The sequence below is a fragment of the Grampus griseus genome (assembly GCF_964374135.1).
Source record: "Grampus griseus genome assembly, chromosome: 2".
Lineage (NCBI taxonomy): Eukaryota > Metazoa > Chordata > Mammalia > Artiodactyla > Delphinidae > Grampus > Grampus griseus.
This window is the reverse complement of record NC_139018.1, coordinates 172,539,141-172,554,781: the sequence shown is the minus strand read 5'-3', so window position 1 is coordinate 172,554,781 and position 15,641 is coordinate 172,539,141. Positions and strand designations below refer to the sequence as shown.

Sequence of the window (15,641 nt, the reverse complement as noted above, 5' to 3'; positions counted from 1 at the left end):
TTACAGAAGTGTCACTCAGGTGGCAAAGTAGTAAATGGATTGACAGGGTTAGAACTTGAGGGCAAGAAGTCTAGTTAAGAAGCTATTGATTAACCCAAAATATCTTGTGACCTAAGACGGTAGCACTAGACATGGAAAGAAGCAGATGCATTTGAAGAATATTAAGAAGTTAGCCTTGGAAGGACTTGGAAGAAAATGTGGAGGAGTGCAGAGTCAAAAATGACTCAGGGGCTTCCCTGGTGGCGCAGTGGTTGAGGGTCCGCCTGCCGATGCAGGGGACGCGGGTTCGTGCCCCGGTCCGGGAAGATCCCACGTGCCGCGGAGCGGCTGGGCCCGTGAGCCATGGCCGCTGAGCCTGCGCGTGCGGAGCCTGTGCTCCGCAACGGGAGAGGTCACGACAGTGAGAGGCCCGCGTACCGCAAAAAAAAACAAAAAAAAAGACTCAGGTTTCTGGGTTTGACAACTGTATAATGGTAATACCGTCCACTATCCCACAAATTCTCCAGGCAAATACCCAGTATATATCTGGTGCTTCCCTAGGTACTGGAAATGCAGTGGTGACCCAAACCAAAGGCAGTGTCTGCCTGCCCTGGAGCTTGAAGTTCACTATTGTTAATAAAACAATAATGTAATCAAATGTAAGTTGATAACTTTGGCAATTGCTTTGAAGGAGAGGTACATGGTACAATGATGTAAAAGTAGACAGCTATTTGACCCAGTCAGGCAGACCCAAGGCGGCTTCCTTGGGATTGTGGCGCACGTGTGCACACACGCGCGCGCACACACACACACACACACACACACACTTATCTGAAGGAGTGGGAGAAAGGAACAGCCCAGGCAGGAGACACAGCATATGCAAAGTTTTTGTGGCAGGAAGAAGGATGGCAGATATGCACAACTGGAAGGAGGGCAGTCACTGGAGTGGGCGGAGTAAGGGGAGCACCGTGAAAGTTGAAGGTCTACTGGCATTTAGTGGAGTTTGCCCCTTATCCTCAAATCAACTGGAAGCCAAAGGGGAATTTGGGGCAAGGTTTGGGAATGGGGGTTATAGGACTGGATGTGTGTTTTGACAAATTCACTCTGGCTACCTGGTGGAGCACAAATAGACTGGAAAGAGAGTCAGTGCTTCCTAGTAGCACAGTAAGAAGCCTATTACTGTAGCCCAGGTACAAGACAGTGATGATGATAATGGAGTAAGTCAACAGGTTAGGGATCTCTTCAGGAGGTAACAGCAGTAGGACTTGGATTAGATATAAAGGGGGAAGAAATTTGGAAAATAAAATTTCTAGTTGGGCATTTGACTGGATGATGATGCTATTTGCTGACCTATGAAGGGATACGTGAAGACTGGATCTCGTTGGGTTGCTTTATAACCTTGATTTGGGATATTTTAAGTGTGAGGTGCCTTTACCATATCCTTAAAGAAAAGATGTTGTATAGCCTACGTGGGTCTGGAGTGTAGGGAAGAGGTCTGGGATGGAGGTACACTCTGGTGAGTCATCTTTAAGTATAGATGTGCTACCCCAGAGAAAGCATATAGAATGATGGGCGCTAAGACCACACCTGGAAGAGCACTAATGCTTAAAATCTAGTCTAATCGAAAGAGCCTGCAAAGGTGAAAATGGGGGTCAGAGGGAAAAAAAACAGGAATGTGCAGCAACTACAAGCCAAAGTAGAGACTATTTCAAGAGCTACATAAGCAACATCAAAGAAAGAACAGGTTCAGGAATAGAAATATGACTTTTGATTTTAATATTGAGTTTCAAATGCTGAGGAAATATACACATGGAGATTTTTAAAGATGGGTGTATATATGAGTCGATGGCTCAAAAGAGAAATCTGGGCTGGCTTGCAACAGAATTGAAAGTCATCAGTGTTTAGGAGTGCTTGACGTTGTGAGAGCATCTCACTCAACAAGAAGGATGCCATGATTTAAGGGACGGCAGGTCAAGTGGATCCTACAAAGGAACCTGATACAGAACAGCTGGACAAGTGAGAAGAAACCAGGAGATGGGGGTGATGTGAATGGGAAAAAACATGAAGTATGGGCTGACAGAAATCAAAGAGCAAAAGAGAGCTTCATGGAGGCAAGACTTGACAAAAGTGAGAGAGCAAAGAGAAGGACAGAGATGGTTGAGAGATACAATGTACAGGAGTGTGGGAAGGAGGAAGTATGTTCATCCAATGAGGACGCAAGGGTAGGTTATGACGTCAATGTTGCCTTCTTGTGACATGGACAAGGTGGGAAAAGTGTGGATCAGGTTTATTTATCTATTTATTTATTTTATTGAAGTATAATTGATTTACAATGTTGTATTTAATTTCTGCTGTACAGCAAAGTGACTCAGCTATATATATATATATATATTCTGTTTCATACTGTTTTCCAGTATGGTTTAGGGAGCTATATTCAGTATCCTGGATTTATTTCTTTTTTAAGTTTGTAATTGGTGATCTTGGCAAGAGCCTATTCATAGCTATGGTGGGGAGCAGCGGGGAAGGCGGAGAGGCAGTTACCAAAATTTTAACAAGTTTGGAGAAGTAGCCAGAAGATTCATGGATGACAAGAACAAGTTAAAATAACAGAGTGTGAACCTCATAGAAGTGTGAGCTTCTCATGGAGGGTGTGAAAGAGTAACCTCTCAATGTGCCACTGAGGACAAAGGAGGATTCTAACCATGGTTTCCAATCCCAAAGTCCTCAGGATGTGGTCACGAATACCCGTTCTCCATAGAAGAGGCAGGGCTAGTAGAGCACCATGTACATTTACCATGGAAACAGCAAAAGAGTGGCAAGAATGGAGAGAGGTGGTTGCATTAAGAGATTGAGTCAGGAAGATATAACAGAGGAGGAAGAGAAGGAAAGAACAGACGGACATTTAGATTTTGGACCATTAGGGAGGGGCGCTAAGTCAGAATATGATGATATGATGGTGTAAGGTTGTTTCTCTTAGTGAGCTGGTTAAGGCCCGCCTGGAGTTGCTGTTAGTGGCTTGACCTATGGAGGCTGAGTCCCATGAAAGCAAGACCTAGAAATGCTAGTCATGGTGGGCCTGGACCGCCAGCATCTTCTGTGACCTTACACCCCCTAGTCAAAGAGAGCAGCAGCCTGCAGTGAGGTGCCAAGAGGCCTCCTGCAAGTCTAGAATGACTGACTTCCTAGCGGAAGCCTACCCCAAGGGCATGGGCCACAGGACCCTTCCCAGGAACTGGTGACAGTGTATCCTCCAGGAGATAGTTGTTCTGAGGCCTAGCACAGGGTTATGACTCATCAGTAGCTCACTTCTTCTTGACTGAATAGATGAATAAAGTAGGTGTACACATAATATTGAATTACTTTATTCTGTTCTAGGAATGTTTAATCTCACATACTTTCAGAAGCCCAGGTATTTGCAGTATCTGTTGGATAACCATAAATCTACATTAAATATATAGACTCCATCTGCCTTTAAGTGCTGGCTTTGCATTTGCATTTAACCTGTATCAAGACAGTAACACACAGGATGACTAAAATCCTAGTGGCTCATTTGAACCAATCTTACATTACGGAGACGTTGAACTGAGGAAATTCTAGGTAGGCACACCTCCCTATTTAAGCAAAAAACTGAATTCTATACAGGAACCCCATTTTATCCCTTGGAAATAGAAAGAAAAAATATAACCATGTTTGAGAGCCACAAGATTAGAGTTACTGAAGTGATAGCCACAAAGTCCTTAGTAAACAGTCCTTCCATTCATTCTGCCAATTACAAGAGAAATTTACAGCAAATTGGAGGACATTTTTGCTGGCATTAAGTTGTAGCATGATTGCACAGATACCTTTGAACTCCTAGAAACCAGAATTGAGGTCAAGAATCAAATTTATCACTATATGTTGGTATAGAATGAATGTTTGTGTCACCCCCCAAAATTTGCATGTTGAAATCCTAATTATCAATGTGATGGTATTAGGAGGTGGGGCTTTTAGGAGGTGATTAGGTCATGAGGGTGGAGCCCTCATGAATGGAATTAGTGCCCTTGTATAAGAGATCCCAAGAGCTCCCTTGCTCCTTCCACCAGGTGAGGACACAACAAAAAGATGACCATCTGTTAACCAAAAAGTAGCCTCTCACCAGACACCACATCTGCCCAGCACCTTGATCTTGGACTTCCCAGCCTCCAGAACTATGAGAATAAATTTCTGTTGTTTATAAACCACCCAGTTTATGGCATTTATGTTATATCAGCCCAAACGGACTAAGACACATGTCAATGAATAATTCAAGAGAAAAAAAAAAAAAACACATTCTGCCACAGTCTTCAAAATGTGCTGGTGGCTCCTCAATTCATTCTTTAAGAAAATATGGCTTAAAAAACCCCCTGTTCAGAGAACGTTTTCAGCTTAAACTTCCCATCACAAAGCAGAAAGCAAAAAGGTAATTGAAAGGCCAGCTTTTGCTGGAATAGTAATGAAGGCAACAAGACACCCATTTCCTAAGAGTGGGAACTGTGAGAAAAAAAAAGCACTTGGGACCCCTGACCACATGCAGCACCAATTACAAGCCACAAAAGAGATAATGTCTGTGCTGTCATGAATAATGCTTTTTGCAAGCTGCATCCTCAGGGAACTAACTAATGACTAATTCATCTCTCGCCAACTCTTAATGCCTAATCCTTCCCTTGCCAGAAGGCGAGGCAAATAGACACACTGCTCTCACCGCTACAGTTCAGTCCTTGGAGACTGATCAAAAGCCATGAGTCACACTCACTTTAGTGCTCAGGGGGACTCAGAACAGAGCTGCCCCGTCACCTGGTCTGCCTGCCCACCCACCCAGCTTCCGCCTAAAACTCATCTGACAACTGATTAATCATTACATCCACAGCCCCTTCTTTTTTCTTTAAAAACAAAACAGCTTTGTTGAGGTTTATTCTGAATTATTTTAAACAAAATAAAAAATAAAGAAACATTTTTGTACATTCACATGATTAGTTGTTACATTTCCCCCTTCAGACTCAGAATTTTAAATTACATCACTTAACATCCCATCACTAAAAACCACAATTACTTACCTCTCAGAAGTTTTTGAGCATCCTAGGAATGAATCAGTGACAAAAAAAAATCATGCTCTGAGACTGTATCTTAGCAGCAGAGCTAGTTAGCAATTCTGACTTTCTTACCTGGCTTCTGGAAGTGTCAAAGTACTGCCTGGTGAAAGCCAGGATATCTTCCGTCTCATTCTGTGAAAGGAAATAGGAGTCTTCATCCTGCCTGAGGCTCAGAAGGCTGTGTAGGTAAAATGTATACTCCTTATTACTCATGTTGAGCTTGGAAGAGCAGATCTCTTCCTGATGAATGATGTAATAGAGGAGGAGAAGAGAAACTCTCTGGACCACTTCCTCTCTGGGCTGATCCTCGAAATCTCCTCCAGCTATTAGTAACAGGGCATCTGGTTCGAAGCACTGTGCAAAAAAACCCCACAAAATAATAATAAAAAATAAAAAACAGAAACAAAGCTTGACAAATAGTCCCAGAACATTAACAACCACAGAGTCTCTGTTGCTTATTATTTTATGAATAGGAGGGAAAAGTAGGCAGCCTCCATAGCCCATTCAAGTAAGACAATCATGGTTGGACTTTTATATAAAAAGGATGTCCTCCCAGAAGCCCTTATTCCCTAAATGCAACCCTTCTATCTCCAACTATATTAACGCAAGCTGTCACTTCTCTGCCTTGATTAACACCAGCTGACTCTGGCTTTTAAAGTGATGCCTCATTGCGTTTAGAATGAAATCCAAGCTCCTTATAATTTTCTCCTCAGTCTGGCTTCTGCCCATCCTACCTCTCTTACCTTATCTTAGCCTCCCTCCACCTCTCTCACTCAACTTCTGCCCCTGCGATTTTCTGTCAGTTCCACCAGGCTCTTTCCCACCTGATTTCTCAGGTCTCAGTTTCAAGTGCCACTTCCTCAGGGATACCTTCCCAGATACCATTTCCAAAGTCCCCATCCCTGCCCCGTGTTCTCCGGCACAGCACCATTCAACAAAAATATCACACAGGCTACAAACGTGAGGCACGTTTTAAATTTTCTAGTAGCCACATTTTAAACCGTAAAAAGAAACAGGTGAAATTAATGTGAATAATATATTTTCTGGAAATACATGCGCAAGATATGATCATTTCAACGCATAATCAAAACTCTAAAAAAGTATTAATGAGCTATTTGATGTTCTTTTCGTCACACTAAGTCTTTGAAATCTGCTGTGTGTTTTACATGTATCAGCATATCTCAACTGGGATGACCCACATATTAAGTGCCTAACAGCCACAGGCAGCTCTAGCATTACCATTTTTCCTTTTTTTCATAGAACTAGGATTCTAAGGTTACTATGTCTCCTTGTTTCTTTTCTATTTCCTCTTGAAGACAACTGGCTCATTAAGGCTGGATTTTGTCTGTTCTGTGCACAGGTCTGTCCTCAGCCTCTAGCACCATGCCTGGCACTTAAGAAGAGTCACAGTGGAATGAACGAGTACCATCTGCTTCTCTCTTAGCCTACCTAAGAGAACTGATGTCAGTCCTTTCTGAGACGCAATCAGTTACCACATCCTGCTATTAACAGAAATGCTGGTGGTTCGAGAATTACTAAAAATGCTTCCATGATGCTTTGTTTCACAACCCACAGGCAGACAGCTGGCTTATCTCATCTGGGAAGTTTACATGGCAGAGGAAGGTGTTTGGGATAATGGGCTGTGACAGTGAGAAAAAGATAGACACAGGGGTTGTGGAAGAGAAGCTCTCCCAGCAAGATAAGAGCTGTGTTTCTTCGAAGACAGTTGGGTAGCTTCTGGGAATGCTCCCAGCGTCTGAGAAGCAGCTCATGACACGGCACCAGCCTCAGAGTGAAGGCATCAAGAGATGCCTATCTGAAGGACATCCCTGGTGGTCCTGTGGTTAAGAGTCTGCTCTTCCAATGCAGGGGACGCAGATTTGATCCCTGCTTGGGGAACCAGGTTCCCACATGCTGCGTGGTCTGGCCGGTAAATAAATACATACATACATACATACATACATAAAATATGCCTATCTTGAGCCCCAGGGGAGTTGTCCCACTGTGGGATAATCTACTACGAAATCTTTTCATCTGTTCTCTGAGGTGGAAGTTTCAGGGGTCCTAATTCCATGTCTGCTGTGTGTCCCACTGGGTAACATCTGGAAAATACCATCTGAGCCAGAAAGAAGCATGTCATCCATCCGTGAAGCAAAGCATTAATCACGTTCTTCACAAGCCACACAGATTCCAATTTCTCCCCAACTCAACTGTGAGAGGCCAAAACCTCAGCAAACAGAGGCAGGCTTCCCAACGAGATCAACTCTGAGTGTCAATATTAAACTCAGCCACCAAACCCGCAGCAGCCCTTTCCTGTTCCCTCCTCAGCCCTAGAGAAAAGTCCATAGGTTGGTAGCTGTTAGACGGGACTGACACCAGGACCCAGGGAGGTGAATCAGCTGAATCGAGCTTTGTGCCAAATAACCTCCTGAAACTAAAGTATCGGGAAAACCATCGGTCACATCAGCTACCATTTATCGGAAGCCATGTGTCCAAGACAGTGCTAAGTATCTTCCATATCAAGGCATCCCTCAGAGTATAAATCTCATTGGTTCTGGAAAAGGTGTCGGATGATCAATTTTTCAAAAGGGGGAAACTCATTGCATTATTTTAAATGGAAAAAAAAAAAGCCCACATCATAATCCACCACGTATTTCTGCACAATCAAAAGCATTCAGAATACCAACTACCCAATTACTTAATTCATAAAGAATTAATTAACAGGTACATATATATGCAGTATGCAAAGACCCTGCACAGAATTAAGTATGAAGCATGTTTTCCTTCTATGAGGAAAACAGACCCTTAGTATGTGTGCCAGCCAAGTTTAAGAGCGGGTGAGTAACGTACCTAAAGCCACACAGTTAATAGTGGTTGCCCAGTCTTAATTCCTGCTCTGCCAGTGATAGACTTTGTACTTGCTGTGCAGCCCCTCACCAGGTAACTTTCTCTCCCTCCTGTTTGGTAGGAAGAGATCTGGTCCATTAGGAGGCTAGGGGATTGGCAAGGTTATAATGCCCATCAGTGAGAACACGGTGCAGCCAGCGGGCAGGACAAGTTCACCTTTAGAGGCTTCCAAGTGCTATGCAGCTCGTCTGATGGCGCCGGGTAGGTGGGAATAAGAGCGCCAAGCACATGTAGGACCTCCGTGAGCCACCAGACCAGATGTATGCGGCCCAGGTGTGGTTGTGTGCTGGTTGCACAGTGTCTGTGGCCACCCTGTATCCCATCCAAGCAGCCCGAGACCCTTGTCCACTCGTGGCTCCTTCTCCAGGCTTTTGCTCTGTGCCTTTCTAGGGGTGAGGCAGGAGGTAGCAGAAAAGAGGGTAAGATAGAGTCCCCTCTCCTATCAGGGCAGGTACAGTCCCCTCTCCTATCAGAGTAGATAGAGTTCCCTCTCCTATCAGGGCAGGTAGAGTCCCCTCTCCTATCAGAGTAGATAGAGTCCCCTCTCCTATCAGAGTAGATAGAGTCCCCTCTCCTATCAGGCTAGATAGAGTCCCCTCTCCTATCAGAGTAGATAGGGTCCCCTCTCCTATCAGGCTAGACAGAGTTCCCTCTCCTATCAGGGCAGGTAGAGCCCCCTCTCCTATCAGGGGAGGTAGAGTCCCCTGTCCTATCAGGGCAGGTAGAGCCCCCTCTCCTATCAGGCTAGATACAATACCCTGAACACAATCAGGCAGATGTTCACTCCAGAATTTTTTTGTAAAAGGTTTACATGTTGGAAGGTAAATCAGTTTCTGACTTGGAAAAGTTTAAATAAGTTGTGGAAGCAGCTCATTTTATCTTGCTAGAGATTTGGGTCATCTTGAATGAACAGAGGTAGTCTACCCCTTGCTTAAGTTTTGAGGCCTGCTGAAATGGAACTTAATGGTGAATCAGAGGACCATGTGGTGAAAACTCTGTGCTCTGATATTTGAGTCTTTGACAAGTTACCTTAATGCAGAAGGTGGTGGCTTGAGGACGGAGTGGTGCAGGGAGAGTCGGAAGAGCTAACAAGGTAAAATCTCTTCTGGGCGTGGACGTGACAAAAATTGCTATGGGGGTTGGTGGGGGGACTGGGATTTTCAGTTCATCACCACTAGATTTGTTTCAGTTGTTACAGTTTTCCAAAGTGGCTCAGTTGTGGTTTGGGAGAGGATGTTTAGCAAAATTTTGCAAATACTGGCACCCCACAGGCATCAGATCTGTCCCAGGCTCTGACTCCAGTAAAGTGATTCTTTTTTTTTTTTTTTTTTTTTGGCGGTACGCGGGCCTCTCACTGTGTGGCCTCTCCCGCTGCGGAGCACAGGCTCCGGGTGCACAGGCTCAGCGGCCATGGCTCACGGGCCCAGCCGCTCCGCGGCATGCGGGATCCTCCCGGACCGGGATACGAACCTGTGTCCCCTGCATCGGCAGGCGGACTCTCAACCACTGCGCCACCAGGGAAGCCCCTAAAGTGATTCTTTGTTGAAGAACAATGGCCTCATTCAGAAATAATCCACTGACTTCCTTTGAATCGCGTCAGGTGGAGGCATAAGGTTTAAGAGGAAAAGAAAAACACAGATTCTGGGAATTCGTTTTTCTACTTCATAAGGAAACAAACTTTGGTAAAAAAAAAAAAAAGACTAGTCAAATTGTGAGAAGTCCTCTCTACTAAGCTAAATGGACTACTCAGACGTTTGGTAGTAATTTTCTATGAACCCTGGAGCCAAATCAGATTGCCTTTTCCCAGCTGCTTAATTCAGCTTTGTTTACTGCTTGTGTATTTCAGGCGCGAGCCTCAGCGACAAAGGGCTATATGAAATCTTCTGTGTTAATAAGGCAGCTGTCAGAACCTGCAGGGTAAGCTTGAGGAATTTTAGACCAAGAGATGTTTAGAATTTGATTTTGCGTTATGGGTAAGTCAGCTGCCTTCTTTTAAGTTCTTAGATTTTTAAAGTTCTGTTTTAGGAGGGGGCAGGGTTGCTAACAATTGACTATACAACACAAGAGGGAAATTATATTTCTTCCTTTTCCTCCCAGACAAAGATCTGGAAGGATGTCAGCTGATGACAGGCGCTAGCTTTTTGTGGGTCTGTACTAGATTTAGTGGCATTTCTAAGTGACAGAAAGGAAAGTCTTAACTGAGAAGAGTTCAGATAAACTTTCTCGATAAACAAGATAAAGCTTGATGCTTTTCAAACTTTATCCCATCACCATTATGACAACTCGGGGATAGGGGAGGGAATTAAATGCAGGACCTAAAAGCATTGATTCTCTCTGAATGTGTCTGAGAATCGCCTGGAGATCTTGGTTAAAATCCCCAAACCTCGGGCTTCCCTGGTGGCGCAGTGGTTGAGAGTCCGCCTGCCGATCCAGGGTACACAGGTTCGTGCCCCGGTCTGGGAGGATCCCACATGCCGCCGAGCGGCTGGGCCCGTGAGCCATGGCCACTGAGCCTGCGCGTCCGGAGCCTGTGCTCCGCAACGGGAGAGGCCACAACAGTAAGAGGCCCGCGTACCGAGAGGGAAAAAAAAAAAAAAAAAAAAAAATCCCCAAACCTCTGGGGACAGTCGAGGTGGGCGGGGCCGGGGGACGAGCAGGAGGGGGCTGCAGAGGAAAGTCTTGTTTTCTCAGCAGCACTGAAGGTCCTTCACAAAAGCTGCTCCAGTGACCTGGAAAAGGGGGCACTGGACATTTCCGCGAATATAACAGGAGAAGAGAGCTTGAGCTCGTATATGCTTTCATAGATGGTCATGTGACCTCACAGGGAGCCCCCTGAGAAAGGAATCAGCATCTCGGCATCCTAACAGCTAGACGGTGCCAGAACAAGGACACGGACCCAGTGCTGACGGACTCCAAACCAGATTCTTTTCCCTTCCCCACGCCTGGAACCCATGCAGGCTCGTGGTTCTCATCATACCTGAAGTGGAATTTATTCTTTCGGAGTTAATTAATCCCTAATTAAATGTATTAAAAGCCCCTTCTCACCCTTCCCGTTAAAAAATTAGATTAGATGATGATGATGATTCGGGTAAATTGGAGACTTCTGAGCAGGTGAAGCTGAGATCAGCCTCTTTTTTTAACCTTAGTCTCTTAGAGAAAGAGAAACAGCGGCAGCAGGAGGGTGAAGCTATTACAGACAGCGTTTCACTTCCTAGGAATGGAACAGAAACTCAATTGGCCAAATACTTGTTAATGTCATAGAAATCAAAAAAATGTACAAAACAACCCATTGCCCCCCCAAAATGGAGAATAATCTTGCCTGTTTACATCCCCCCCCCCCCCGGCCCAAGCTAAAGTAATATCCAACCAGCCTTAATAAGGCATTTCATGTCATTAGAGAACATTTCTCTGAAGCGAATTCTCGGAGGACATTAATAAGATATGACTCCTAGTTATTTCCGGTGGGAAGTCTTCTGTTGCTATATATATAAATTACTGTCATCACAGATGAGTTGCCTTTACAACACATGTTTTCTCTGGGAACCCTCGGGAGTTTTACTGATTACTGAATTATTTACTGTTTGCACAGAGCAGAGAAAAATTCTGTTAGCAAGACCCTTCTGTGAAAAAAACAAAAACAAAAACAAAAACATTTGGCCAAGAAATGTTTCCCCCAGAACAAAGCGTGATTGAGAAGATCTGCTAAAATTTATTTTGGGGAGAAATGATTTGCCTCTCTTATTTAGTTAGTTATGTCTTAATTTATTTACTTATTTATTTGTGCGTGAGTTCATTCTGAAAAATCTCATCTCAGGAAAGGAATGCTCAGACTGTTTGGGTCTGTTTTTTGTCTGAAGTCATTTTAAGACATGGGCTCTTGCCTCTGGGGCTGCTCTGGTCATCCCCCCTCCCCCCACCCAATGGAGACATTGTGATGTTACATTAAATGCTGATTTTACAGTAATGCTGATTTTACATTAAAGTGGCCTGCAGAGATTTTTAAAAATTCCATCCAGGGAAAGTGAAATCTCAACCTCTGGAGAGGAAGCTCCAGCCTGGGTGTTTTGTGGAACCTGGCCAAGTGATGCTAACGGACAGCCAGGGTTTGAGAGTCACTTGATAGACTAGGAAATGCCTGGAAAAGGGGTTTCTGGGGCCCATTTTAGCCCCACTGGGAGCACTTCCCTTCCCCAGCTTAGATTCCTCATTTTTAAGCAGATGATAATCCAATTCATTAACTCCCCACGATGCAAAATATTAGAACACACCTACCGATATCTGGGAGAAAGTACTTAAAAAATTCAACATGAGATAAATAGCAGATTGGTATTATTATGCCTCAGAAAACAAATGGCATCTATCTAACCAATCATGTTCAAGGTCACTGCAAGCTCATTAAAAGGATTAGCCAATCAGAAAGAAAAGGGATCTAGAAGTGCATACCTGCAAAATAAATACCTCTAAACCTGCAGAAGCATTGTAGAAAGGCTTACTGAAGCATTACCATTTTAATAAAAACAAGTTCTCCCTGTCTCTAAATGCCATATGCAGAATGCTGTATGATTTGTCATATCCCAAATATGGGCGTTATTACACCATAATGCATTGCCCACTCGGATATTGGAAGGTTTGCAATGGATTTTTCTTTCCTAAAGTAAGCGGCTAAGGAATGCATGGCTCTCTTTGGAAAATGCCCTTGTCCCTGATCCCATTCTATGGCACTAACCAGATTGCAATCTCCTTGCCTTCCGTCTGTCCTCCGTGGGCACCCGGTTTTCTCTAGCAGCGTTCTGATGAGGCTTCTTGAGTGGTTCAGGGGCGTGGGCTCTTCTGCCGAGAGAACATGTAGAACTTCCGTCAGTTGCCCTGGACTCCAAGTGCCGCTGCTGTCTGGAGTTGAGGGTCTTTCCGTCTCAGTCAAGGGAACCAGGCTGAGTAGCAGGAACAATGGCCCCCCGAACACAGAAAGCTTTCTCCAGAAGCACATTTCCACTCTTCCTCTAGCCCAAGTCTGCCTCTGATGGCGGTGGGTGGGTTGGTGTTCACAGTGTCAACTTGTAACTGGAGGAATGTCTGTGCAAAGAGGAAAAATAAAGCCTTTAATTACTGTGCCTGCAACAGGTTTGAAAGGATTCATTAATTGGGTGGCTAAGCTGATTGGCAATGACAAGCTGTTTCTGAACAACTGGGGGTCTGTAGCTCACTTATAACTCCCACCAAACGGCAGGAAACTATGGTGGGTGTACTTTCAAACTGTACAACAGCCAAGAAGTGTGTTATATTGTCTCTGTCTGAAATAGACAGAGTCAAAAATTAGGAAGAATGCGTTTCACGGTCCATCCTGAGGTGCTACAGGTCATAAGACCCGGGGCAGGAAACACCCTCATTTATTTTTTTATTGGAGTATAGTTGATTTACAATGTTGTGTTAGTTTCAAGTGTACAGCAAAGTGATTCGGTTATACATACGTATATATATATTTTTTTCAGATTCTATTATGTAGTTTATTACAGAATATTGAGTATAGTTCCCTGTGCTATATAGTAGGTCCTTGCTGTTTACCTATTTTATGTATAGTGGTGTGTATACATTAAGCCCAAACTCCTAATTTATCTCTCCACCCCCGCCAACAGGAAACGCCCTCATTTTATCCCATTGATTTATGGGCCTCATCAGTGAAGTAAGTAAATAAAAGTAAACAGAAAATACATTTGAATAAATTACAGCTATCATGTTGAGTTAGAAGATTTTTCGATAAGGAAGGGACTAAAAGAAAATAGTAACATCGAGAACATACTGGTTACTTTTTAGTTTTCAGTTGATTAAAAGTATGAACTATCTTGGAAAAACAAGAGAGTTTCAAGGCCACACGAGCCATGATACATCCACATATTCAGGCCTCAGCAAAGAAGTGAAAGGACAGCTTGAGAACCAATCAGCTTTCTGGAAAAAAATTAATATCTTCAACCGACTGCTTAAGGAATGCAAAATGTTAACAGCATCTCATGGCAGATCTTGGCCCAGAGATGAGCTAATAATGACTGTGGGGTAGTGAGAAAAATACTTTCATGGTTTAAAAAGAAAAAAGAGAGAGAGAGTTTAAGATTCTTATGTTAGCGTTTAAAAAATGACAGACGATGATACAAACATTTCTAAACCCTGTGCTTACCTTCAGACAAAAGACAAATGATTATTTATCTGGAGCTCTGTGGCCTTTTAAATCTCAGAGAGTATTTCATGGTTACAAAGTCCTCTGTTTTTAAAATTCCTTGACTGTGTGCTGGGAGCTAGAGAGGATTATTTCAGCCCAGAACAGTTTTCAGTTGCTATGGAGAATAACAATGAAGGTGGATAAAAGTGAGAACTTTCTGTCTGGCCGATTTTCAGGAAAACCAAATTAGTGTCGCTAATGAACCTGACTTTTTATATCAATATTGACCAACTGTCTTAGAATTCTGAGAAGAACCTTAGAATTTCCTACAGCCACTTGTCCTTTGAAGGACTGAGTTAGGTCAAAAAAGTTCCCCTTGTAGAATGGAAAGGCTTTTGTGTTAGGTCAAGACATTTTTTCCCCCAGAGGATTCTGTGATAATTGTTTTATCCACATCGCAAACCAACGATTTGTTGAAAAGATAGGCTCATTAGAATTTTATTTTATAAGGTGCAGAGGTTTAAACGATTTCAGGCATTCGTGAATTCATAAATAGATTTTTCAAAGAAAAAGTGTTTGCTGGAGGAATAAAGTTCTTACCTGGGACGTAAGTGGGAAACTTTAAGTAGCTATATATATTCTGATCCCAGAGCCTGTGGTAGAGGTCATTGCATAAGGCCCTCGGGTCCTGTGAAAAGAGCTCTCACTAAGTTATTGGGGAATAAATGACTGAAAGAACAAATGAAGTGGTGACTTTTATAGGAGGTAAGAGACGTCAAGACCCAAGATTTCAAAGTGGACAGTGTACGTGGAAACAGCACACAGGCTATAGACACACCGAGTGAACCTGAAGAGTGTAGGAAATGGGGAGAGGCTTGAGTCTGCTGCTAAGGTGCTACCTGAGTGAGGAGGGGAAGGAAATACAGAGAGAAGGAAGGCGACATCATGAGTGTCCTCAGCTGCTCATTGGATATGAAAATTGGGAGCAACCGGGTGAGAGAATCCCAGGCCCACACTGATAACCCTGTCAGGAATACGGAAGGCTGGCACTCCCAGAAAATGGCCGGCTGCTCTCAATTACACAGCACGGAGCCCTCGGGTTTAGCTAAACTGTCAAGGGAAGGGCCTTGGCCTGTTTCTCAGGAGCTCTGCGGGGAGATTACCTGGAGTTAGAGTCCAGAACCAGCGGTCCAACAGAAGAGCGAGGAGGCGGTCAGGCCCTTCCAGCCGTGGATCCGGAGCACGCAGAGAAGCAAAGGGACTGAGGACCAGAGGGCGGCACTGCGAAGCTCGCTGCAGGCTCCCGCCCCTGGCCTGTGGCCCCGCCCCCCCGGCGGGGAACACCTGAGCATCGTTCCCAGGCTCCACCCTAGCTAAGTCTCGGGCACTTGGTTAGGAGGCAACTAAGGGAAAGCGGCCCAAAACCCACTGAGCAAATTATCCAGTCCTGCCATCACCTGCTACTATTAAGAACCTCCACTTTGCCTTATTTCCGG

The 15,641-nt window shown here is 44.1% G+C and overlaps 1 protein-coding gene across 3 annotated transcripts in view; it reads right to left on the bottom strand.

Moving 5' to 3' along the window:
* The window catches only part of SLC39A12 (solute carrier family 39 member 12), a gene marked incomplete at both ends in the record, with an annotated part of 67,063 nt that extends 54,082 nt beyond the window's left edge, over positions 1-12,981 (bottom strand). For all 3 annotated transcript variants that reach the window (XM_082649610.1, XM_082649611.1, XM_082649612.1), the window contains 2 exons: positions 5,160-5,441; positions 12,721-12,981. In XM_082649610.1, coding sequence (XP_082505736.1) covers positions 5,160-5,441; positions 12,721-12,981 — 543 coding nt within the window. The remainder of the gene's footprint in view (positions 1-5,159; positions 5,442-12,720) is intronic.
* Positions 12,982-15,641: the final 2,660 nt, after the last annotated feature.